The sequence below is a fragment of the Girardinichthys multiradiatus genome, chromosome 11, assembly GCF_021462225.1.
Source record: "Girardinichthys multiradiatus isolate DD_20200921_A chromosome 11, DD_fGirMul_XY1, whole genome shotgun sequence".
Lineage (NCBI taxonomy): Eukaryota > Metazoa > Chordata > Actinopteri > Cyprinodontiformes > Goodeidae > Girardinichthys > Girardinichthys multiradiatus.
Genome location: NC_061804.1, coordinates 21,390,160 through 21,415,220, shown reverse-complemented (window position 1 = coordinate 21,415,220; position 25,061 = coordinate 21,390,160). Strand labels below are relative to the sequence as shown.

Below are 25,061 nucleotides of genomic sequence, written 5' to 3'. Positions count from 1 at the left end.
ACATTTCTTAGAAATTCTGACTCCTTACACACACTTAAAACTCACTTAAAACATGCAGCTATATAAAGGAACCATAAAGCAAGAGGACCATCTAAAATATTTATTTGTGGATCAACAGTAGCATCAACACTGGAAGGCATTACCTCTCTCTAAAAACAGTTTGGATCCTTTTAAAAAGCTCAGAACGCATTTTTTGGTAAGAATTTTTTAGCTAAATTTGGGGTTTTTCATCACTGTTTTGTCTAAATGTATTGTACCTACAGAGTTGCGTATTTTATTGGGTTAATTTTCTGTGACGCGCTTTGCGACAACTGTTTCTGAAATGTGCTAAATAAATAAACTTTTACTTACATTTTTAATTACTTACATTATATTTAACCGGGCCCCCACTAAATACTGGTCATGGCACATTTAGGGGTTTTTGTCTCCTGCGAGTCTCCGTACCGCGGCACAGGAAGTGAGGCAAAGCGGTTTGTTACGTTTGAGAACATTTCGCGGGAGAGTCGCAGACGGGCTACCTGTAAATAGTGACGATACAAAACTACATACTTTACACAATGAGTTTGTGGCTAGATAAATATCGACCGACGTCCCTTGGGAAACTTGACTTTCACAAGGAACAAGCGGCTCATCTGAAAAACCTGGTGAGACTAGCTAACTGTTTATCTGGAGGATAGCCATAGCATCATACTTATATAACAGGAAAATATCATCCTCGTTAGTTTGCTCACATGCAGGGTTCACTATTTTAGCTAACTACCGAGTGAATCATGAAATCTGAGCTTAACTTTAACTTTGGTTATGTTTATTACGATTGCTACAACTGCTCCGTTCTTCAGCGGTTTAAAGCTACTAGCCAGACTTCTCAGCTAAACCAGTCTGACTCCGTTTATATGTAGTTTGTCACCTATGTAGCATTTAATCATGGTTAGTTTTATTTGTCTTGGAATCAATTCCTCTTTAAAAGAGATCCAGCCTACCCTTCAAAAGTCAAGCTTCAACATTTCCATCCCGCTGGTGACGTCACAAAAGGCAACTGTTTAGAGGTGGCAGAAGCTGAATACGGTATTTTCGTCATTTTACCAGAGGCAACTAGGCACTGGAACCCTTCAGTTGGAAAAATGCAGACATGATTATAAACAGATTAGTTGATGTTCTGAAGGTGATCAATTTAAAAGCTTCTTCCTGTGTCCATCATGACTTGTGGGTCAAATGTTGGCTCTAACATCTAAGGGTGATGGAGGTGTCCTTGACCCTTGATGCACACTAAGTAGGATTAGCTTCTTTTTTTTTTCCCATGGTGCATTTTTTTTAAATGATCTTTTTTTTTTTATTCTTGTAGTGGAAATCCATACTTTATTACCAAGCTGTGGTTTTATTGTAAATGTGCATTTGTTAGTAAAAATAAAATTACCACTAGAAGGTATACTCAAGGTTTTTTACTTTAATTAGACCTTTAATTAGTAAGATTTTAGAGACTTAATATTTGGAAATCTAAATTTTGTTTATATATATATATATTTTTAAGTTGCTGTTACTATAATAATCACTAATGAAAATGAAAAATCGCCTGAAGGTTTATAAACCCAAGTGATGCGATGGATCTGGTCTATGACTGATTTAACTTTGAATACTTGTTCCAGGTTCAGTGCGGTGACTTTCCTCACTTGCTGGTGTACGGACCATCAGGAGCGGGGAAGAAGACACGCATCATGTGTTTGCTGAGGGAGTTGTATGGACCGGGCGTAGAGAAGCTTCGCATAGAGCATCAGACCATTGTGGTGAGAACAGAACTAATAAAACAAAACACCCTGCAGTTCATAATGGCCATTCAACACGTATTTACATTTTCTCTTCAAGTTCATGTTAATATTCTATCTAGATAAAATAGCCATATTGTGAAAGAAAGTCAGTAAGTACATCATTTTCTAAATAAGTGGTATTACTAAAAAATGTGTTATACCTCCTTCTAGATACCACAAATAAGACAGTTATTGGCATTTAGTTTGCCAAATATATACCCTCCACTCATTTTTTGTGATATATATTTTAATATTTTTGTGTAATTTCTAACATCCTTTAATTTGTGGCTAATTTAAAGACAGCAAACTATTATATGAAAGGTTATGGGAAGATTATTTGAAGGTGTTGGTATATAAAAGCTTTTTTAGGCACATAAAACCTGCCTGCCAGGACGTGCAGAGTTTCTCGTCCAGAATATAATAAAACTATTCAAAATGTAAACTGAGATCATACTTTAAAATTAGGGATCAACTATTAGTCGGCATTGTCTGTTTCGGCTGATGGTAGTCTTTTTTTTTTTTTTTTTTTTTTTTTTTTTACATATCTGTATTGGCCCAACACATAAAACTGGGCCGATATTAATAACCAATGTTTATTTCCTTGTTGCTGTTTGTTTATGGGTTTTGGGAGGGGGGCGGGGCAGGCCATGCAGTATTTGTATGGACATGTGGCAGTGATGGTTAAATACACACTGTTTGTTTTGTTGTTTTTTTTATGATACAATGATTTAATGCATTTAGTTTATCTTGAGTTTATGAAGCTGTTGCTTTTAGCTATATTGTTTTAACAGTTTTTTTTAATCTGTGTGTTGTATTGGTGCTTGTTTTGCCACATGTCAAAAACAAACCTCAGTCTCAAAACGTTGAAGGACAATAAAGTTATAATATTGGATATCAGTATTGGCCGAAATTTTCATATCCGTGCATCTCTAATCCTTAACAGTTCTGATTAAATCCTACAATCCTGATCAGGTTGAGATGCAACAATTTTCACTCAAACTCAAAAACAACAAAATGCTGTTCCTTTAAATGTTTTCAAAAAACTTTCTGGCAATTCAATAAACAAAAAAATGTGTATTTTGGGAACAGCTCCCCACATGCTCTTTATTCTCCAGTGCCGGTCAGAAAACAGCAGCTTCCAGGTCTGGATCAATGTTGCCTAACCCCTCTCTGCTTTTTGGCTACAGGCTCCATCAAAGAAGAAAATTGAGATCAACACAATAGCCAGTAACTATCACTTAGAGGTCAACCCAAGGTAACATAAAATGACACGAGGTCCATTTCTTGATGAAACATTTCTGCACTAAGTTGGACAGCTTTACCTACTGTTTGAATATGAAATTAGGATTTTGTGTTCTGTTTTTGTTCAGATTAGATATAATATTGCATGGAGCATTTTATCTCTGTGTTGTCTAGTGATGCAGGAAACCAGGATCGTGTGGTGATTCAGGAGCTGATTAAAACTGTGGCCCAGTCCCAGCAAATCCAGTCCAGCACCCAAAGAGAGTTCAAAGGTAGAAGAGAGAAACATCACTTTGTCTCAGTGTACTTTATGGACAGATAGAGCTGCTGCACTGTGAGAATAAAATGAAATGACCAATATTAGGATCCAAAGGATCCGTTTTGTTCCCTTTAGGAACAGTCCCTGTTTATGCTAAGAACTTCCCAGAACAACATCCCATCTTAAAGTACAATGTTTTTCCTCCCAGTGGTGCTGCTAACAGAGGTGGACAGACTCACTAAGGATGCTCAGCATGCTTTGAGACGCACAATGGAAAAGTATATGGCCACCTGTCGTCTCATCCTCTGCTCCACATCCACCTCCAAAGTCATTGGACCGATCCAGAGCCGATGTCTGGCTGTCAGAGTTCCTCTGCCGAGCAAAGAGGAGGTAAACAGGAGTTTAGGTGGAAGCTTTGGTTCATGTGCAGGTCCTATTGCTGCAAAACAAGCCCCAATTATCAGCCTTCCACCTCAGCGTCTTACTCTTGTTCTAATTCCTTTTTTCCCTAATATTCAGTGTTTGGTTTTGTCCAAAAATCTCTATTTTGGATGAATTTATCCAAAGGACAGTCTTCTAGCAATTGTATGATCATTAGCTTAAACATTAACAAACACACCGAGGCCTGTAGAGGCTGAAATGTTCCTTTTTTGGGGTTTTTTTTTTTTGGCTTTAATTGTTGCATTGTCTGGCCTTGGGTTAAATGTTTTCCACTTGTCATCAGTCTCTCTCTTTACTGAATAATGGTGTTGAAATAAGTTTGAAATGCAGCAACATGTGCTCCTCAAAGTCATTGCTGATTCTTTTCCTCCTTGAAAACATAAATATGTACATTCCAAAGCAGCAGGCTGTACTTAGTTTCTCACACAGATTTAACCGTTTTTTTTTTTTTGTTTTTTTGTTTTTTTTTTATAAATGACATCTGTAATCTGTTGTGCTAGATTTCAAATTCATAACTGTATTTTGTCCTGATACATAAAACTTTAAAACTGAAAGCAGGTGTACTTCAGATCTAATGCAGAAGACCATATTTTCACCTACTGTAATCCTCCTGTTTGGCAGGTGTGCAGTGTTTTGACTTCAGTCTGTAAAAAGGAAAGTCTGCTGCTGCCACCTGAACTGGCCAAGCAGATCAGCGACAAGTCAGGGCGCAACCTCCGCAGAGCTCTTCTGATGTGTGAGGCGTGCAGAGTGCAGCAGTGAGTTGTGACTCTGTCACATTGTTGTGCATGAATATTTTGCAGAAAAACTACGTGGCTTACATAGTTTAATCTTCTGCAGGTATCCATTCTCAGCAGATCAGGACGTACCAGAGCCCGACTGGGAGGTCTACCTGAGAGAAACTGCTAATGCCATCGTCAGCCAGCAGAGTCCTCAGAGGTATGATGGAAAATGCGAAGCTGTGGGTGGGTTAGGACCTGAGTCTGACTGAGATGTTTAAATTCAGGAGCCCTCTGTCTCTGTTCCAGGTTGTTGGAGGTTCGAGCCAGGCTGTACGAGCTGCTGACACACTGCATCCCTCCTGATATCATCATCAAGGTCAAATCATGTTCAACTGCTCTTATCATTTTCAAGTTAAAAATAAATTATTGACCCTCTGCTTTCATCTGACAGGGTTTAGTGGAAGAACTGCTGAATAACTGCGACGGGCAGCTAAAGACAGAGGTGGCCCACCTGGCTGCTTACTATGAGCACAGACTCCAACTGGGCAGCAAAGCCATCTACCACCTGGAGGCATTTGTAGCCAAGTTTATGGCAATGTACAAGAAGTTTATGGAAGACGGCCTGGATGCGATGATGTTTTGAGTTTAAAGAGCACTCAACTACTTTTGATGCAGGTTCAAGATGTCATGAATTGGAGCAATTAATAGCAGTCTGGGTTTATGCAATGAAGTTTTTGGTAAATTCATCAGCCCTACATTCAGACTAAACCACAGAGCCTACAGTGTAAAACAGAAATGTACAAAAACGAGACATTTGGGACTGGAGGGGGGTGTATTAAAATGTTCTGACAGGTTACAATAAATCACTTTGTTTATAACATGTAAAGTCTGTCTATCTGTTACAAAAAGCACTGCTGAATTCTTAAATTTTGACACAGAAGTTCAGCCTCAGTTGTATAAGCTAAATGAAATGCTTACTAAAAGCAATTTTTATTCATGAAAGTGTCTACAGTTCTTTGACACATTGCTTAAATAACTAAAAAAATCAAGGACTGTCATGGCAGGGAAACTAAAGGAGCACCACACTGTCACCCATATGTTAAAGAAACATGGTTTTAAAACTACAGTTGGCAAACTAAGAGTAACCATTGCTCAGAAGGCCATAAAAGGTTGTTTTCAAGCCATACACACCATATATGCAAGAAGGTGCTTGGGTCTGATGAGAACAAAATCAATCCTTTTACACAAAATGCTACCATGTAACACACCCTCCCCATAGTGAAACATGGTGGTGGCAGCATCATGCTGTGGAGATGCTTTTTACAGTTGGTAGGAAGATGGATAAGCGAAATGCAGAGCAAGCCTGGCAGAAAACCCAATAGAGACTGGAAAATATATGTTTAATGGACCGTCGACTGCAGGCTGTCTGACTAACTTCAGCAGGTGGCCCAGCTAATTAACCTGCATCTAATTAACCAATCAACTAACTAATCAGCTCCTTATACTTGTGTTACTCTGTAAAGAGCAGAATGACAAAAAGCTATAATGGTCTACTAATAATCACTGGAATACTACACCACAATCTAGTGATTTATTCTACATTCTGTCCCATGTTTCTGCATCAAAAATCTAACAACCATAAATAAATATCATGCATTATCATAACTTTAAATATGTTATTTAAAGCAAATAAATGTACTAGGCTTGTTATAAATCTTTGTTAAAAGCATGAAACTGATGTTTTTACTCAGTTATGATAATGGGAGGATGATATACAGTCCATGCCTACAAACCAATACCTAGTCACAAAGCAGGAAAAAAGGCTATTTACATTTTAAATGAAGCAAACATTCAGGCCAATTTAGATGTTTCCCTCGACATTGACAGTGTACCAGCAACGATTTATACGTTAATTTTTCGGTCTCACTTGTGTTATTTGTTTATTAGAGGTAGGTTTTCCTATACCTAAATGAATTCTTTCTAATAGTTGCACAGAGCCAACCTTAAAATCAGAGCTGCTCTGATTTATAAACTATAGAGTAACCCCAGACATTCATATAACCTTTAATATTGATCAAAACACCTAAAGCTGACTGGGCCACATAGACCTCTTATCCTAACATTACATGTGTACTGTTGAACCAGCAGCACGGTCTACATAGTTTCCTCAGTAATACTCTTTGTGTCTCTTGGCAGAGTAGTAAACAATGAGACCTAGTGTGATCAGCATTGCTGAACCCACTAGAGTCAAGAAGCCCACGACAGGCCCCCTGATGAGAACGTGGCAGCCGGAGCAGGGCTGCGGCAGAGCGGGACACTGCTGTGGAGGAGCTCCTGGAATAGGGAAGCCGTTGTGCTGGATGATGTTGCGATAGTTAGACAGAGAAGCCTTGACGATGACCTCCTCGTGGACTTGACCATAGAGGCCAAACTCCGGGTCTCTTTGGTCGTTTAGGGCGTAGGCAAAGTAACCCTTCAGGTTTACACCATCCAGAGTAAATGCTGTGTGTGACAAAGAAGTTAGTATCTATTCTCACTATCCTGTCTGTCATATAGAATCAGCACAAGGAATAGTGTGGACGTGGGTACAACCTATTGCCTTCTGAGTACCAGGATCTGTTTTCTAAGAACATATGTTGTGGTTTGCAGAATAATTCAACTATTTCACATTTTGTCAAGTTACAAGCACAAACAGTGTGTTTTGTGGGGATTTTATGTGAACGACCAACACAGAGCAAATCATGACCTTAAAGAGGAAGGAAAATGATTCATGGCTTGCATAAATGTTTTTATGAATAAAAATCTAAAAAGTATGTTTTTGTACCGAACCCCGTTTACCCCGACAGATCCAAATAAAATCTAGTGCGACCAACTGCCTTCAGAAGCCACCTTACTAATGAATAGAGTGCATATGTGTGTGATTTCATCTCAGTATTAATCCAGCTATTTTGTGACGACCTCAGAGGTTGGTTAGAGAACAATAGAGAACAAACAGCATCATGCTGAAGAAGGAACACAGCAGACAGGTCAGGGAGGAAAGTGTGGAGATGTTTATAGCAGAATTAAGTCATAAAACAATATTCCAAGCTTTGAACATCTTGCAGAGTGCTGCTTATTCCATCAACAGGAGTGAAAAGAGTATGACACAACTGTAGACCTACCAACAGTGCACCTAAGCAGACAGACTGGCCAAGGAGAGCATTATTCATAGAAGCAGCCAAGACACATACTAACTCTAGAGGAGTGACAGAGATCCACAGCTGAGCTGTGAGTAACTGTTGACAGGACGACTGTTAGTTGAACACTCCACAAATTTGATCTTTGTGGAAGAGTGGCAAGAAGAAAACCGCAGTTGAAAGAAAATCGTAAGACGTCCTATTTACAGTTAGCTCAGAGCCATGTAGGAGACACAGAAAACGTGGAAGAAGAAACTCTGGTCAGTTTGAACACACCAGACAGAATATATTTGACTTTTTGGGTACCATGGAAAACACTACACTCTGGGGTGGAAAATGGACTGAACATAATGCTAAACATACCAACCCTCTGGGGAAACATGGTGGTGACAGCATCATGCCAAAGGGATGCTTTTCTTGAGAAGGAACGAGACAAGTGGACAGGATGGATGGGAAAATCAATAGAGCTAAATATGGTGGCAATCTTGGGAAAACAGCTGGAGTTCATCTTGCAGCAGGACAACACCCCTAAACAGCGGCATGATCTAGTTCAAAGTGTGTTAGAATGTGTTAAAATGGCTTAGTCAAAAGCCCAAACCTATATCAGATTATATTATTATAGATTATATTCAGACACTCTCCATCCAATAAAACCGAGCTTGAGCTGTTTTGCAAAGAAGAATGGGTAAAAATGTCAGCCTGATTGAGAGACATACCCTAAAACACTTGTAGTTTAATAGCAGCAAAAGGTAGTTTTACAAAGTTTTAACTCAGGGATGGAGAAAACAAATACGCGGCACACTCCAGAGTTTTTTTTTTGTAAAAAAAAAAAAGAAAGGATAATAATGTATCATTTTCCTTCCGCGCTATGCAGCACTTTGTGTTGGTCTGGAAGTTTGCAGCCATGAGGTAACAAGATCACTTTGTGAAGGTTTTATTTGAGTCAGCTGATCAGTCAGGGGTCATTAAATTCCTCTCCAGTAATTAATCTCCACAGAGACCAGTAAGAGACAAGATTCAGCAAAATGGCTGAATCTTGTCTCTAGATTTCCTGTTTGATAAATGTACAAGTTAAAATATTAATAAAATCTGAAAATCATTGAAGTAGTCCTACCTTTAAGTGCCTCGTTAATATAGTTGTACAGGTAATAAACTCGCAGGGAGTCTTTAAAGCGGGCTGGGTCTTCCTGGACACCATTAGCCATTATATAGATGGGTACATTACTGTAATGCTGCTTTATCTTCACACAGGAGGAGCAATTGCAACAAATCAAACAGTTTCATTTAAACATTGTTATTCTCTGTGTATGAAAGCACTGGTGGAAAGAACGACCTCCAGTCTTACCCAGTTTAGAGCTTTCCTCAGGCCCCAGGGCACAACGGGCCTGGGTGACATGATCCATGTTACGTCTATCATGTGCTGGACCTCAAGCATCTCTGTGTAGGTGTATCTGATCACATGGAGGTCACACAGAGGTGAAAACAGGCTTCAGGTTTAATGACTGCTGCAAGGTTTTTACTCTCCTTTTGTCCAGTGTGCTTGTTTTGGACAAAATCTAAATAATAGGAGTAGAAAAAAGGTTTTAACGTACGAGTCTTCCTTGGCATGAGTCACAAGCTTGGTGCTGAAGTGACTCATAGCGAAGAAGTCATACGTCCCTTTAACCAGCTGTCTGTCCTCCTCATTGAAAACAGGCAATCTGTGGATATAATGAAGAAAGAGATCCTCTTGGGTTAACGAGTAGACATTAGCGGTACCTGTGGGTTACCCCCTATAGTCCAACCTTACCCTTACACGATAAAGCAGGTTTATTGCCTATGCAATCTCCACAGTGCATCTCTTTGAATGATGCAGTACTTTAAAATAGAAATGAAACCATAACCAAACAGTAACAGTGCTCTAAATTTCTACATGACTTTCAGGAAACCCTTTTTGGCAGACTTTATCTGAGGAAATAGGTTTGCGTTTTGCTCCACAAAAACAGTCTTAAAACACAATTTTCTTCATTTTTCCATCTGATAAAATTATATTCACATTTAGAAGGGAAACCCTTTATTTTTGCATTAGTTGCATCAATTACTTTGAAAATTAAATAATGAATACCTTTTAAAATGTATCTTTTCTCAGAGGCATCAACAAGCCATTACGCTAAATTGCAGCAGTGAAACATTATAGTTGATAAATAATGCAACTAATTAATTGTTATATGTGTAGTAATGTTAGAAATTTTAAGTTATTTACTGTTTTTTTTTATATAATTAGACTTAGGCATAAAACTACAGTAATTGTATAACATATAAACTTTTGAGTTTTTTTCATGCAGACTTTTACACCTTTTTGTTCTGCCTTTTTGAGAGTAACACTGGAAGTATAAGAAGCTGATCCTAGCTGGTTAATTAGTCAGGCTGTCTGCTCTGGTCAACAGCCTGCAGATATATGCACATACCTTGCTGACTGTGATTTTTAAAAGAGGCGGTTCTTTAGTTTCCACACTAGGACTTGACATTTTGTCCAAACAGCTAAAACAAAGTTACTCATGAGCCTGGGCAAAGTGTAGGAGCCTTCGATTTGCCAGCTCAAAAGCAGTGCTCAGCAACAAATGGCGGAGAGTCCACACTGTGCTACTCTATGCATCATACAACCCAAGAATTTGAATCCAGTCGTTATCACTTTGTCGATAAAAAGGTAATGAACAAAAAATAAAAAGGCTTTTTTTCCCCCTTCTTACTCGAGTGAGTTGAGCTGTCGCATCCAGCTCCTCATTCCCACGGGATAATCACCGCTGCCAAAGATTGGCTCGGCCAACCAGCCAACGTGGAAATCCAAGACCCTTTTAGCCGGTTCCACGTCCTTTCGGGTGAAGGAAAACGCCGGCTCCACCCAGTCCATGTGCAGAGCCAGAGACACCTAGGACAACAGGAACCAGTGTAGCATGCATCAACATCTAACATCAGGTACTACACAGACACAAGGTTACAAATGTTTTTTATTAAGTGCATAATTTGGGCAGAATATTAAAACATGAGTTAATTAGGCGTTTTACTGACCTGTCCTCTTTGTATGTGTCTAAATTCACGGTCATAAAGGTGCCAGGCCAAAGCGTGTGCCCGCAGCATCTGGTGGCCCTCCTGATAGCTCACCATCTCATCATTGGGTTCATTCAAGGTGATCCACATCTTTACGTGGGCCCCCAGTTCTCTGTAACAAAGCCTGGCATAGTCTGCAAAGGCTTCTGGTGTCTTTCTGATGAAAAATATGGTATGGTATACTGTCAAATAATACATCTGCAAGTACATTTTGAAATGAAACACAACAAATTAACGATTTGTAGTTTCATCCAAGTGTTCAGGCTTCCTTTGCGGTCTTAAAAAGTCTGGAGAAGTATAGATTTCACCACAAAAACCATGGGTCTCACCATGCTGGGGAGACCCAGAAAGCAGCCCCCACTCCAGCCACCTGGGTAAAGTCTTTGATTTCCCCGTTTTCCAAATTCAAGTCTGGAACAACGTACGTTGTACATAGGAGTGTGATGACAATTTTTAAAATATCTACAGGGAAAGATCTGGCAACATGTCTCACTTGTTGAGCCACCTGTTGGAGGTGTCGAGCGAGGTAGGCAGGCTGCTGCGCTGGCGCGTGTGGTGCCACAGGGTGACCACGGGCGTGACGTTGGCCCGCAGCAGCTGCCGGGTGAAGCAGCGGTAGTATCCCAGCAGGGTGGTGTTGGGATAAGCCACGTCACCTGTAGGCACTAGAGCAGACCAGTTGAGGGAAAAGTGGAAGTGGTTTACCCCCACCTGCCTGATTTCATCCACCTAAAATAAGGGAGAAGGAAAGCAGTTAAATACAGAAGATTTGTGTAGTTATTATAAAGCAAACACAAGACAATAACTCAGACTTTCTGCACATTGTTGGATGGATGGATGGATGGATGGATGGATGGATGGATGGATGGATGGATGGATGGATGGATGGATGGATGGATGGATGGATGGATGGATGGATGGATGGATGGATGGATGGATGGATGGATGGATGGATAGAACCTTCAAATAATGGGAAAGGGGCTAAAGTCTGATTTTACAAATATTAATCCATCCTATTTTATTTCTCATAGCTGTATTTTCATACTGTGTATGGACACTGATAACTAATAAATTGTTGTAATTCAGATATTTATGTCAACTGACAAATCTCAACAATAAAAAATATCGATAATATGTACAGTGAGAAAAAACTAAAATGAAAACTGCTCTCCCAGCAGCACATCCAAACTAATGTAGTAATCTAACATTCATGACTTTCTGCAAAGGTACTTTAGGAGGCAACATCTAAAAGGCATACAGAACTTTGTATCTATTTCTGAGTTTAAAGTTGGTCAGCTGATAGATGTTTGGCAGGCGGACCTGTTGTCGGATAATGGCGTAATCGGCACAATGCGTGGCTCGGTGTGAAGGTGGAGCCCTGAAGCTCTCCAGCTTGATCAGCTCTCCGTTATTGGAGATGTTCCACAGGTAAACATTGGGGTCTGCAAACTGGGTAGGAGTGGTCTCCACCTACGACACAAGGACAAACAAACACTAGTACAAACACGCAAATGCTTACTTTCATGCAATACACACCACTGCAAATAAAGGCCAAATGGGACAAATCGATGGCAGACAGCTGGTCCAGTGCTGCTTAACCAAGCAGCCAAAATGTGAGCTTAGGAGGTTTATGATTAAGAGAGGATCAGATGTTCTCTCTGAACTCAGCTGGACTTTAAACCATGAAAACTGCATGCTAGAAGAACCACAGATATTTATTATTGCATAGGGAGGGACAGACGTACAGTTGCAGATTTTTATCTATTTTCTGTAGAAAAATAAAGCATTTCTATAATAATAATAAAACATTAATTAACACCATCACACCAGGATTATGTTAAGTTAGATTTAGGAAATCTTAGAACCGGAGTTAAAAGAAGAAAGTTAATATGTTATTGAAGTCCCGTTTCTCAGGAAGTGTCCTCGTTGCGTTTCATTATTTATACAACCTCTGAACATTGGCCTAATCCTTCCCCCGATATTCTAACACAAATGAACAAGCATCCTCATCATTCCAACTGCACACACTTCAACACACCTGGATGGAGGTGGCAGATACACCCCATGCAAAATCACACGGGAACATTCCTTGTGCTGGTCTGTTCTCTGGAAGTTCAGGGAATCCATTCTTATGGATGACATTTCTGTAAAAATTGTGACAAACATCGGTGAAAAGTTGCAAATAAGTAATTCTCTTTTTTCTTTTATGCCACTTAAATGTTTTAGATTATCAAACAAATTTGACAAAAACCAGTTTTCAAAAGATGACTGCAGTTATTAAGGTAGAAGAGCTATCCAAACCAACCTGGTCCTATGTGTAAATTAATCAATTAACTGTTATCAGCGGCTACATCCAGGCCTCCTTACTGTCTGACTTGTAGAATCAAGAAATCACTTAGAAATAAACTGTCTGATAACATGAAATAGGCTAAAAGGTCTTAAAAATCAACACATTATATAATAATCTAAAGAAATCGAAAAACATATTTAAAAAAACAGGGCTGCATGGCGCAGTTGGTAGCACTGTTGCCTTGCAGCAAGAAGGTCTTGGGTTCGATTCCCGGCCGGGGGTCTTTCTGCATGGAGTTTGTGTTCTCCCCGTGCATGCGTGGGTTCTCACCAGATACTCCGGCTTCCTCCCACAGTCCAAAGACATGCCTGTTAGGTTAATTGGTCTCTCTAAATTGTGCATATGTGTAAGTGTGTGCATGGTTGTTTGTGTGTTGCCCTGCGATGGACTGGCGACCTGTCCAGGGTTTATCCTGCCTCTCGCCCGTAGACTGCTGGAGCTAGGCACCAGCTCCCACGACCCACTATGGAATAAGCGGTATAGAAAATGACTGATTGACAAATAATCATTCTGAAAAGGGTTACAAAGTTATTACTTAGGTTTTGGCACTTCAGTGAACCACAGCAAGAGTCTTTATCCACAAATGGGGATACTATAGAACAGTGGCACACCTTTTAAAGAGTGGGCAGCCTACCAAAATTACTCTAGGAGCACATCAACAACTCATTCAGGAGGTCACAAAAGAACCCAGTTCAACATCTACAGCACTGTAGACCTCAAGTGTCTCAAATAAGTTCAGTATTCATGACTTTTTCAAGAAAAATAGTGGCCAAAAAGACATCCATGGCGGGCTCCATGGTGAAAACCACAGCTGAACAAAAAAGAATACAATGACCGTCTCACAATTCCCAAAAGAAGGTCTGAATGATCTCCAAGACTTTTGGGAAAATACTCTGTGGACTGACGAAATGAAAGTGGAACATTTTGGAAGGTGTGTGTCCTGATACATCTGGGGTAAAACTAACGCAACATTTCAGAAAAAGAAAAATTTACTTTTTGGTGCGGCATAGTCAAAGTCTAAACCTAAACCCTATTAAAAAGCTGAGGTATTACCTTAAACAGGTTATATTTTTATGGTATTAAAATGTGGGCAATAATCTGAAAACATTTAAATGTGACAAAAAAGTAAAACAAAAAGAAAATCTGTATAGACACAAATACTTTTATGTAGGTTCCTTCCAGTCAATTAGCCAATCACAAACTCCTATCTAATTTAGTATTCTTACAATCAAACATTAGAACATCTATCTAACAGCTTAGGCACAAACTGAATCGCACATATTTGACTCTTTTAGTTATTTTCACAAAACTGGTTAGACCAAATCAACTGATTCTGAGACAGGTTCCAATTATTGGCAATCATGTAGGCTACCTGTAAAAAGTGGCAGATGTCTTTGGCTCCCTCTTCATGTCAGGCGTGTTGAAGTCAACATAGTACAGTCCACAGCGAATCCCATATTCTCTGTGCCACTCAAAGCCGTCAATAAGAGACCAGGCTGTGTATCCAATCACGTTCACTCCATCTGTGATGATTGCTGGGCGACAAACACATCAGACATGGCTAATATTTAGTTTATCGTTAAATACACTACCGGTCAAAAGTTTTAGAACACCTTCCTCACTTAATGGGTCTCTTTATTTTCATGACTATTTAAATTAAAGATTCTCACCAGAGACAACAAACCTGTGAATGAACACACATGGAATTATGTAGTAAACAAAAAGTGTGAAATAACTCTAAACATTTCTATATTTCCGACTTTTACTATAGCCACCCTTTGCTCTGATGACTGCTTTACGAAATGGTTTTCCAAAGAGTTTTGAAAGAACTTCCGAGACGTTCATTGAGAAGGTAAAGGTTAATATTTCAGTGATTACATCAAAGGGCGGCTACTTTAAGGATTCTAAATATAACATATTTTAAGTTATTTTACAATTTTTGGTTTTGCTTCATAATTGCATATGTGTTCATTCACTGTTTTGATGCCTTCAATGAGAATCTACGTACAATGTAAATAGTCATAAACATAAAGAAAACCATTAAATGAGAAAGGCGTTCTAAAACTTTTGACCGATGGTGTATGTAGGAACAAAGAATACATTTGTTTTCTTGTTCTTCTTAGGACACATGGACTCACATTTAAGGGCTTCTGCAATGAACCTCTTGAGGTAGAACATGTGTTTTGGGTCTTCTGTCTTAGTGTTCCCAAGGACGTACCTGTCTCAAATGAAAGATGTATCCAAGCACCCAAATTATATCCCGGAGAACAGAGCAGGCCCAAGGAGTAAGCAAACTAAGCCGCTGCTTTGTACCCTGAAACCATCAGGGCACTGCCAGAAATGCTTGAAATTTAACACAGACCTTAGATCTAAAATGTGTTATATTTGTCTATTGGGATTGAGAACACTATTAAATTAGATTTAACAGTTTCAGCATTGATTAATTAAAAGGACTTGGGATTGGAATGTTTAATTTGTAAAATCCAAAGAATAATCGTCATTGTTTGATGTTATTTTAACATAATTGCAATTTGATGCTATGGGTTTATTTTCTTTGTGTTTGATCTTGGTTTGGACAAATGCACCAAATCTGTACTAAAACAGTGGTGGTGATGTTCTTAACAGGAAGATGGGCCCCACATCAAATTAGGCCCCATACAACCCTTGGCCGGCCCTGATAGATAAACAGAAATATCCAGAAAGAATCCAAACCTACCAACCACTCTGCACCACAAAGATAGGTGGCTTGTCATATTCTGCATTGATCCAGTAGAGCAGCATCCTCAGATCTAGATCCTCAAGCTGTCCAAACTTCAGGCTGTCGTTGATGAGCTGGAAGCTCAGCGTTGCTCCGTGAGAAAGGGCAAAGAAGTCAGCTGTTCCTCTCACCTGTTCCCTCTCCTCCTGGGTGAAGGAGGGAAGGCGCGAACCGAGCCTCTCCCTCATGCAGGGAGGGTACTCTCCATCAGTGAACAGCGGCCGGGCAAACCAGCCCAAGACGTGGTCCAGGGAGCACTGGCACTCTCGCAGGCTCTCCAGGCGGGTGCGGCGAGGCTTGATCCAGTGAGAGCCCAGTGCCATGGAGAGCTTTCCCTGCTGCCGGGGTCGATAGTGGCGGTTGTAGAGGTGCCACACAGCTGCATGAGCCTGGATAAAAGAAACGCCAGCATCAAATAGAGACACAAAACTTACTTGAAAATAGCGTTTAATTGTGAAATAATTATAATAATTTAACTATTGGAAGCAGGCAAATGAAAAGGACAAATTTAGGGCTACAGTGCCTTGTAAAAATATGCACACTCTTTTCCACATTTTGTCATTTTACAACCACAGATCTCAATTGTTTTAACACGATTTTATGTGATAGACAAACACAAAGAAGGTTTTCTGTCTTTCTACTTGCGCGGGAGCAGTCTCTTCCTGTATTTCAGGTCAGCCATTCTGCTACAGCTGAGATGTGTTGCAGCTCATCAGCCACTGCAAGGAGTGCCACTTCAAAATGCCACGACCCTTCGCTTAGGCCTCGATCTGCAGTGACCTTGTCTGTGAACTTGTGGAGCTTGGTGTAATTCCTTTTTGGTAATTGTGCACATTTTTTAACACAGGCTATCTGGAGTGTTTTGGATCGGAGTGGGAGCTGGTAGAGGTTCTCTGCCATGTTTTTTCTGATAAATAGAGCTGGCTTTTATTTTTAGTTAGAAGGGGATGACTTGGAGACCCTGAAGCTTAATGGTTGCCTGTGTTTGTTCCTACTTGTCTAAAAATGTGTTTTTTTTTGTCAATTGTTGTGTTACACCCTGTGCCAGAAAACATATTCATCGTTAGAGGGAGGTAACAATGTCTGTGCACACTTTCCCTCTTAGATGTTTTTGCTCATTCGTCTTTGCAAAAAAAGCGTCACGTTAGTCAGATTGGATCAAGAGCACCTGTGTGTAGCAATTATTAAGCCTTGCCACACATTCTGAATTGGATTTATGTCTAGACTTTGACAGAACCGCTCCAAAAAAGGGTTGTTAAACCCTTTCACTGTGGCTCTGGCTGAACGTTTAGGGTCGTTGTCCTGCTGGAAGGGTAATCTAATGTCTTTTGCAGCCTCTAAAATGTTTTCCTCCAGGATTGTCTAACATTTAGCCACATCATTCATCCCATTCTCTCTTACCTGCTTTCCTGCCCCAGGAAAAAGATCCCCATATTACAATAGTACCACCCCCATTGGCAATAATGTTTTCACACTGATGTGAAATGTTAGTTCTCCTCCACTCATGGTGTTCTGCATGTAGGTCGAAAAGCTCAATTTTGATCTCATCTGACCAGAGCACATTCTTCCACATGTTTGCTGTGCTCCTTATTTGGTTTATGGTAAAGTGCAAACAGGATTTTACCAGAATCCTCGTTTTGCTGTCTTTTAACTGTGGCTTCTTGCCTCGCTGACAGGAAACTGGAGTTTCCCATCTGCAGATTCAGCAATCTGAGCTGTGAATCTCTGCAGCTCCTCCAGAGTTAGCCTTTTAGCTGTGTCTCTGATTATTGCTCTCCTTCCCTGCTCAGTTTAGGTTAATATTCATGTCATGGTAGGGTTCCAGTTTCCAGGATTTAGAGACCCCTTTTCTACAAAAATCCAATTACTTTGTTTTATTAACAGATTAACAGATTTATTGCTAATAAATATTTTATATTTCAACGTCAAATTGTGTTTGGACACCACTGCTGTAATGCCAATAACGTTTTTAATTGCTAATTTTTAATAATTATAGATTAAAAAGATTATTTTCAATGAAACCCCCTTTACATTGTTTCATTATCTTTTGAGATGCCTGTCTCATTTTTCACGAGGAACAAACTTATTTGTTAAATTAAAATCGTTTTAAAAATAAACCTGCCAGGGAAAAAAATGATTGTAGACTTAACTCAACAGTAGTATCTATAAACCTAAATCCTAATTAATCTGAACAAACCTTGATTAAGTTGTGTCCAACCCGAAATGGGAGATCAGGGTCGTTCTTTATCCCGGGAGCGACCACCCCGGTTCCGTATCCATGCTGCGCCACCAAAAAAGGGTTATCGATAGTGATCCAGTATTTCACGTCATCCCCGAACTCATTGAAGCAGAAATCAGCATAGTCCTTGAAAATCTCCACCAGCTCCGGGTTGCCCCAGCCGCCCAGGCTCTGCTGGAGGTGTTGGGGTAGGTCCCAGTGGTACAGGGTGACCACTGGCTGGACGCGGATCTCCTTCAGCCGCTTGAGGAGCCACCGGTAATAGTTGGTGCCGATTTCGTTGTAGCTCCCCCGCGTCCCGTTAGGAAAGATCCTGGACCAGGACAGGGAGAACCTGTAGTGACTCACTCCGAGCTGGCGGATGGCTCGGATATCTGCGTTGATGTTGTGGTAGCTGTCGCTGCCTACGTCCCCGGTGGTCTTGCGGTTCCCGCCGCGCGTAAAGGTGTCCCAGATGGAGAGCCCCTTGCCGTCTTTCTCGAACGCCCCCTCCACTTGGTACGCCGCCGTGCCCACCGCCCATATGAAGTCTTTGGGAAAGGTGGCGTAGAGGAAAGCCGTGTCTCCGGGGTAGGGGAGCTTACTGAAGCGGCCCCACGTCTTTAACCCAGCGTGGGGCTTCGCGCCTGCAGAGCCGAGGGCGAGAAATGTCATAAGGGCAAAAAGCCCACTCATGATTTCTGATAATATTGACCTTTACCTCACCATGCCTGGAGGCTTAAACAGAACTGTGCACAGACCAGTTAGTCATCTGTGAACTCCAGCATGCCTCTCCAAAATCTGTCAATAATTAGCCAGAGCACCTGACGCACGAAGGCCTGCGGGCCAGCAGGCTGCTAAGGCCCCCACATGATTAAAGCTTTAGCAGGGACACATAAGTGATCAGAAAAGACATTCATTTGGTTTATTTCTGAGGTAAATCATAATTTTTCACATCAGATTTAAAGAGCCTCAGGTGGAGATCCTTTCAACATCGTAAACAGCACCATTATGTTACAGTCACAGCTGGCAAATTATCTCTTAACTGTATTCTAATGCAACATAAATAGAAAAGCCATCTTATCCATGTTCAGCCAGGTAGGGGGGTGAGGAACTGCTCAGTAGTGCACCATGCTCACATCATCCCCTTCTCCTCCTGGTTATCATACGGTTGCTTAGAAACCCAGGCCTCTTCATCCATCCACAACATCTGAGGGAGAGTGTGTGTCTGTTGGTAGAATGAAAAAGCAGGAAAGGTTCATGGCTGACATGCGACAATAACAGGCAAACATGCGAGACACTTTTTATGTTTTAGATTTACAATGTTTTATACAGCCCTTTTCTGCCAAAATCACAATAAAATAACTTGGGTCAAGTTTTTTGCATCTGTGAGTACTTAACTTGATAATTATGGCCTGCATGTTTGGACACCACTGGTTTATATGAAGCAACATATTTACAGTCAAACCTAGCCATAAATAAACTTCACTTAAAATTTAAGGGTTAAATGAATCAATCCTCAGATTTATCAGGTAAATCTGAGGATTGGATGCATCACATTTTTACCTTTCAAGATGCTAACAGAAAAACATAGAAAGGGATATTCATTTAAATGTGATTAATTATTAGCTTTGTATTGCACTGCACAAAATAAACACTTGCACTGATATTAATTCGGGATGATATAAAAAAAATCACAAATCCAAGGACTGTTTACAGTATCTTGCTAAAGTAAAAAAAATATATTAAAGTTCTTCACATTTGGTCACATTACAACCACCAACCCCAATGTATTTTATTAGGATTTTTATGTGACAGACCAACACTGAGTGGCACATAATCGTGAAGAGGAAGGATACATGGTTTTCAATATTTTTGTTTTTACAAAAATACGTCTAAAAAGTGTTCTGTGCATTTGCATTCAGCTCTCTTAATTAGTTCCATGCAAAAAGAAAAACACCTTTAGATTCAAGCTGCAGGTCTTCAGTTGTATGATTCGACCTGTTTTGCACATGTACAGAAGGACATTTTTGCCCATTCTTCTTTGCAAAACAGCTCAAACTCAGATCTCACTACAGACTCTACATTTAATTGAATTTGTATTATAACTGGGCCATTCTAACATATTAATATGCTTTTATTTAAATCGCCCCATTGCAGCCTTGGCTGAATGTTGTTTGTTCCTATTTTAATGTCTTTGCAACCTCATATTTTCCTGCATAACTGTATTTAATTTAGTTCCATACATCCTCCTATCAATCTTGTAAAGAAAAGCATAGCATGATGCTTCCACCACCTCGTACTCGTCGTCTTCCGCTTATCCGGGACCAGGACGCAGGGGCAGCAGACTCAGCAGAGACACCCAGACTTCCCTCTCCCCAGACACCTCCTCCAGCTCCTCCGGGGGGAGGAGCCCAAGGCGTTCCCAGGCTAGCCGAGAGACATAGTCCCTCCAGCGTGTCCTGGGCCGTCCCCTGGGCCTCCTCCCGGTGGGACGTGCCTGGAACACCTCCCGAGGAAGGCGTCCAGGAGGCATCCGGTATAGATGCCCGAGCCACCTCAACTGGCTCCTCTCGATGTGGAGGAGCAGTGGCTCTACTCCGAGCCCCGCCCAGATGGCCGAGCTCCTCACCCAGTCTCTAAGGGAGTGCCCGGCCACCCTACAGAGGAAGCTCATTTCAGCCGCTTGTATCGAGGATCTCGTTCTTTTGGTCATGACCCAAAGTTCATGGCCATAGGTGAGGGTAGGAACGTAAACCGATCGGTAAATCGAGAGCTTCACTTTTCGGCTCAGCTCTCTCTTCACCACAACGGACCAGCACAGCGCCCCCATTACTGTGGCAGCCGCACTGATCCGTATGTCAATCTCCCGCTCCATTCTTCCCTCACTCGTGAACAAGACCCCAAGATACTTAAACTCCTCCACTTGAGGCAGGAACTCCCCTCCAACCTGAAGAGGACAATCCACCCTTTTCTGGTCGAGAACCATGGCCTCGGACTTGGAGGAGCTGATCTTCATCCCAGCCGCTTCACACTCAGCTGCAAACCACCCCAGCTCATGCAGTAGGTCTTGGCTAGAGGGGGCCAGCAGGACCACGTCATCTGCAAAAAGAAGAGACAAAATCCTCTGGTCCCCAAACCAGACCCCCTCCGGCCCTTGGCTGCATCTAGAAATCCTGTCCATAAAGGTTATGAACAGGACCGGTGACAAAGGGCAGCCCTGCCGGAGTCCAACATGCACCGGGAAAAGGTCCGACTTAGTGCTGGCAATGCAGACCAAACTCCTGCTCCGCTTGTACAGGGACCGGATGGCCCCTAATAAAGGGCCCCTGATTCCATACTCCTGGAGCACCCCCCACATGGCATCACGAGGGACACAGTCGAATGCTTTCTCCAGGTCCACAAAACACATGTGAACCGGTTGGGCAAACTCCCATGAACCCTCGAGTACCCTGTAGAGGGTATAGAGCTGGTCCAATGTCCCACGGCCGGGACGAAAACCACACTGCTCCTCCTGAAGCCGGGGTTTGACTATCGGTCGGACTCTCCTCTCCAATACCCTGGCGTAGGCCTTACCAGGGAGGCTGAGGAGTGTGATCCCCCTGTAGTTGGAACACACACTCCGGTCACCCTTCTTATGATGGGGGACCACCACCCTAGTCTGCCAGTCCAGAGGCACTGTCCCCGACTGCCACGCAAACTTGAAGAGGCGTGTCAACCATGACAGCCCCACAACATCCAAAGACTTGAGGTACTCAGGGCGGATCTCATCCAACCCCGAAGCCCTGCCACCGCAAAGCTTTTTAACCACCTCGGGTTTCACCAGGCTTCCACCACCATGTTGGCCAAAAAGATCAGTTTTGGTCTCATCCAACCAAACCACCTTTTTCCACATGCTCTAAAACAAGGCTTTTGCTGGGCTGCAAATGGGACCACTAATGGCTTCCATCTTGCCTGAACCCCAGATGTCTTTTAACTTCACAACTATGCTTTACATTGTATTCGTCATCGCATAAAATCCCAATAAAACACACACATGATTGTGGGTGTAATGTGACAAAATGAGGTAAAGGGGTGCGAACACTTATTTGAAGTACTATTTATGTACAATTTCAATAAAATTCCTTACATACTTGCAATAATTAGTTCGTTATTGGTCATGAAGGGGGCAAAATACAATAAATGTGTTGTGGAGTCATCCATTTTGGTCGCACAGTTGAACATGCGCAGCTCAACAGACATTGCTGCTCTGACGTCACCCGGAGAAAATAAAGTTTCTTACGGGACGACACAGCGGAGGCGCGTATCTGGAGAGACAAAGGCTCGCAGGCGAACTTTTCCTCCTCACAGCCATTCCCGGAAGAGCTTGAAAGCTGCAAATCTGTCTGATACAAGAAGGTCAGAAGATTTATTCGCCGGTCGAAGACCGCACCGACACCCGGCGCAGGTGAAAAACCCACAGGTTTTATTTCCAAGGAGATTAGTTTTCCTCCTTGTGTAATGCAGTGACTAAACGGTTCTTCATTTTTTCCACTCCTGGACGGATGAGAAATTACCGGGTTTTTTTCGTAATTTGATCACGGACCCGTGGTCCCCCTCCCCTCCTTTTTCTCCAGACCTGATTCCTCCTCAACTGGTGGAGAGCAGAAATCAACGTCAAAGTAATTTCGTTCTTTTCATATTAAACCGGATAGGTGCATTTAGAGGTCTGGGCAAGATGAGGCAGTTAAGGTGATGTAGGATCACCAGTAGTTAATCTAAGGTATTAACTTGTTGCATGCAATACTGATTGAATTATGTTATGCTGAGCTGTGTTTTGATTTGTTTCTGAATTGTGGTTCATGTTTGTCCAGCTGATCTCAAATCAGCCAGGAGTTAGAAGTTGGACTTTTAAAAGTTTTTCATTCAAAGCAACTGCGGTCTGGGCCACTCTTTGTTCCAGTTTTATTGCTGGAAATTTCCCACTGAGTTCCCATATCAGAGTTTTATGACTCTTTGTCAAGATTTGGGGCGATCAGCTGGTTGTGGCTAAAGGGGCGTGGCCCCACCGTTTTATCAGCTGATCACTGTGATCAAGACATCAACACCTGGAGGATTTCTTTCCATTTAACCCAAATTACACATTTTGTCCATAAAACTAGTGGTTTGATCTTCATAGACACTAAATGCGCATATATGTTTCCTTTATTATTATTGTTAGGTAGTCATTTTTATTCCCTTTGTGTAGAACGGTGCTTGTTAGTTAGGTGAAGGTTTTTGGACCAGAATAATGGTATATCAGGATTATTTGGCTTCAATAAATCTTCATTTATATAATTAAGAGAAGCATTTGTGTTTATTTCGTGCAAGAGTGATTTATCTGTCAAAACAAGGTCGAAGTTCCCCCACCTTCAGTGAAGCGGTTGAATAAACAGTGACAGTTTGTGGTTTTGGTTAATAATTTGTAATTATTAAAGAGCTTTGAGCCCATAATCACAACACCAGAGGACATCTCTGATTTCTATTCTTAAGTAATGATTTTTGGTTAAGAAATAAAAAAAATTCAAATTATGATTTCAAATTATAATATTAGTTAATCAATAATCATAATCCTTACAATGCCATCTAGTTTTGCACAATGTATTTGTGAACATTACATTTGAAATCGAGAAAGTCAATCAATTAAAACATAAACCTAAAGGAAAATTTAACTGCATTTCTTATTAGAGAAAACAAATTCCTGTGTGGTTACGTGTGCACACTTTCTACATGCTGCTCTCAATTTTATAATCTCCAAGTTTACACTGTTTGTGTTTTATGGTTTTCAGAATTCCAGCTCAGCCTGGAATAAGGACTGTTGTCATTTACTGCCCTTACTCTAAAAGGCACCAGAGCAGCAAAGGATTGCAGGCCCAGTCATGGACCATGACCGAGAAAAGAACATGGAAAAAAGAAAACACCTACATTTCCATCTTGCCAGGCGGCATAAGAAAGCCTAAAACTCAAGTGCAATTGCTTGCATAAGTAGCGTGGAGCACAGGTAGTTTTACAACACCGGATGAAACTCATTAAGAGATGCCTGGCAGCCTGAGGGCAGGCAGTTAGTGACAGACGGTGCATAAAGTACACAAAGCGAGTAATATAATCAGTGCTCAAGTCAAATGCAGTGCTCAAGGCATACCAGCTGCTAACTGTACCTGTTAGATGGAAGAACTAGAATTAAGATTTACTTTAGAGAGAAAAAAATCCCAAATTTTAAACAGCAACTTAAACACATTTGTTTAAGACTTTAGTTTTATTTTATTCATTTTATCTGATTATTACATTTAGGAAGTTTCATTGTTTGATTGCATTCTCAAATTGATCTTCCCATATAATGTATAGCTTTGAATTGTGTATAATAAAAAAAATAAAGTTCTTGTTTTCATAACATCATATTAGCTGCTCTTAGCACAATATATAATGTAAGCCACATTTAGCCATTTACCATATCAGCTAACCTTTCCATAGAAGTGAATTACTGTTAGTGTTAACTAATGTGCTAATTTTGCCATTTAAAATTAGTACACATCATGCTTTTAAATCCTTCCTTTTCACACTTAAATCATTCAGTTGTGTTCTACATAGAGTACAACTGCAATACTTTGGTCTTAATTCCTTGTTATTGTAGCTCCACAGGCCCCTCTTTTAACCCTGTTCTGAGGTGCATCTGAGAACAACTCGTTTTGGTGCTGTCTTTTTAAATGCTGTTGAGGCACTTCACAACCGCCCCCCTCCAGGTCAAAGAACGCTCCACTTTGACCCGTTCGGCCATTGTTGGAGTTTGAGAATCTAGCGTCACAGAGAGAAGACAAAAAGGCAAAAACAATGCAAAACTATTTATGTAATACTATTCAAAACAAGCAGTATGGTTACGTCCTCAAGGAGCTAAAAGCAACACACAGCGGTAACATCAGAAGGCGTGATGCTACTGCTATCAAAACAATAGCCAGGACATGTCAACACACAATAAATTCATGTCTAAAAT

General features: G+C 41.0%; 2 protein-coding genes across 2 annotated transcripts; one reads left to right on the top strand and one right to left on the bottom strand.

Annotated features, from left to right (window-relative positions):
- The first annotated feature begins 423 nt into the window (after positions 1–423).
- Positions 424–5,344, top strand: rfc3 (replication factor C (activator 1) 3). The gene is made up of 9 exons (XM_047379973.1): positions 424–644; positions 1,644–1,781; positions 2,990–3,057; positions 3,219–3,316; positions 3,512–3,693; positions 4,366–4,502; positions 4,585–4,683; positions 4,773–4,842; positions 4,918–5,344. The coding sequence occupies exons 1-9, from the start codon at positions 558–560 to the stop codon at positions 5,107–5,109; spliced, it is 1,071 nt and encodes a 356-aa protein (XP_047235929.1). The 5' UTR covers positions 424–557; the 3' UTR covers positions 5,110–5,344.
- kl (klotho) lies at positions 5,280–18,799 on the bottom strand. The gene is made up of 13 exons (XM_047379972.1): positions 18,035–18,799; positions 15,796–16,226; positions 15,218–15,297; positions 14,452–14,614; positions 12,768–12,873; positions 12,050–12,199; positions 11,223–11,458; positions 10,691–10,886; positions 10,372–10,550; positions 9,235–9,342; positions 8,988–9,093; positions 8,757–8,883; positions 5,280–6,968 (listed from the first exon to the last, which is right to left on the bottom strand). The coding sequence occupies exons 1-13, from the start codon at positions 18,749–18,751 to the stop codon at positions 6,634–6,636; spliced, it is 2,934 nt and encodes a 977-aa protein (XP_047235928.1). The 5' UTR covers positions 18,752–18,799; the 3' UTR covers positions 5,280–6,633.
- Between the last annotated feature and the right edge of the window lie 6,262 nt (positions 18,800–25,061).

What these genes read in the sequence shown, in the direction of transcription:
- rfc3 (XM_047379973.1), top strand. Translation starts at nt 558, where the DNA reads ATGAGTTTGTGGCTAGATAAATATCGACCGACGTCCCTTGGGAAACTT. An exon ending in GAGGCGTGCAGAGTGCAGCA is followed by an intron (nt 4,503 to 4,584) that starts GTGAGTTGTGAC and finishes AATCTTCTGCAG; the next exon opens with GTATCCATTCTCAGCAGATC. An exon ending in AGCCAGCAGAGTCCTCAGAG is followed by an intron (nt 4,684 to 4,772) that starts GTATGATGGAAA and finishes TCTCTGTTCCAG; the next exon opens with GTTGTTGGAGGTTCGAGCCA.
- kl (XM_047379972.1), bottom strand. Translation starts at nt 18,751, where the DNA reads ATGAGTGGGCTTTTTGCCCTTATGACATTTCTCGCCCTCGGCTCTGCA. An exon ending in TTGGACACAACTTAATCAAG is followed by an intron (nt 16,227 to 18,034) that starts GTTTGTTCAGAT and finishes TCTTTTATCCAG; the next exon opens with GCTCATGCAGCTGTGTGGCA. An exon ending in TGAGGAAAGCTCTAAACTGG is followed by an intron (nt 8,884 to 8,987) that starts GTAAGACTGGAG and finishes TCCTGTGTGAAG; the next exon opens with ATAAAGCAGCATTACAGTAA.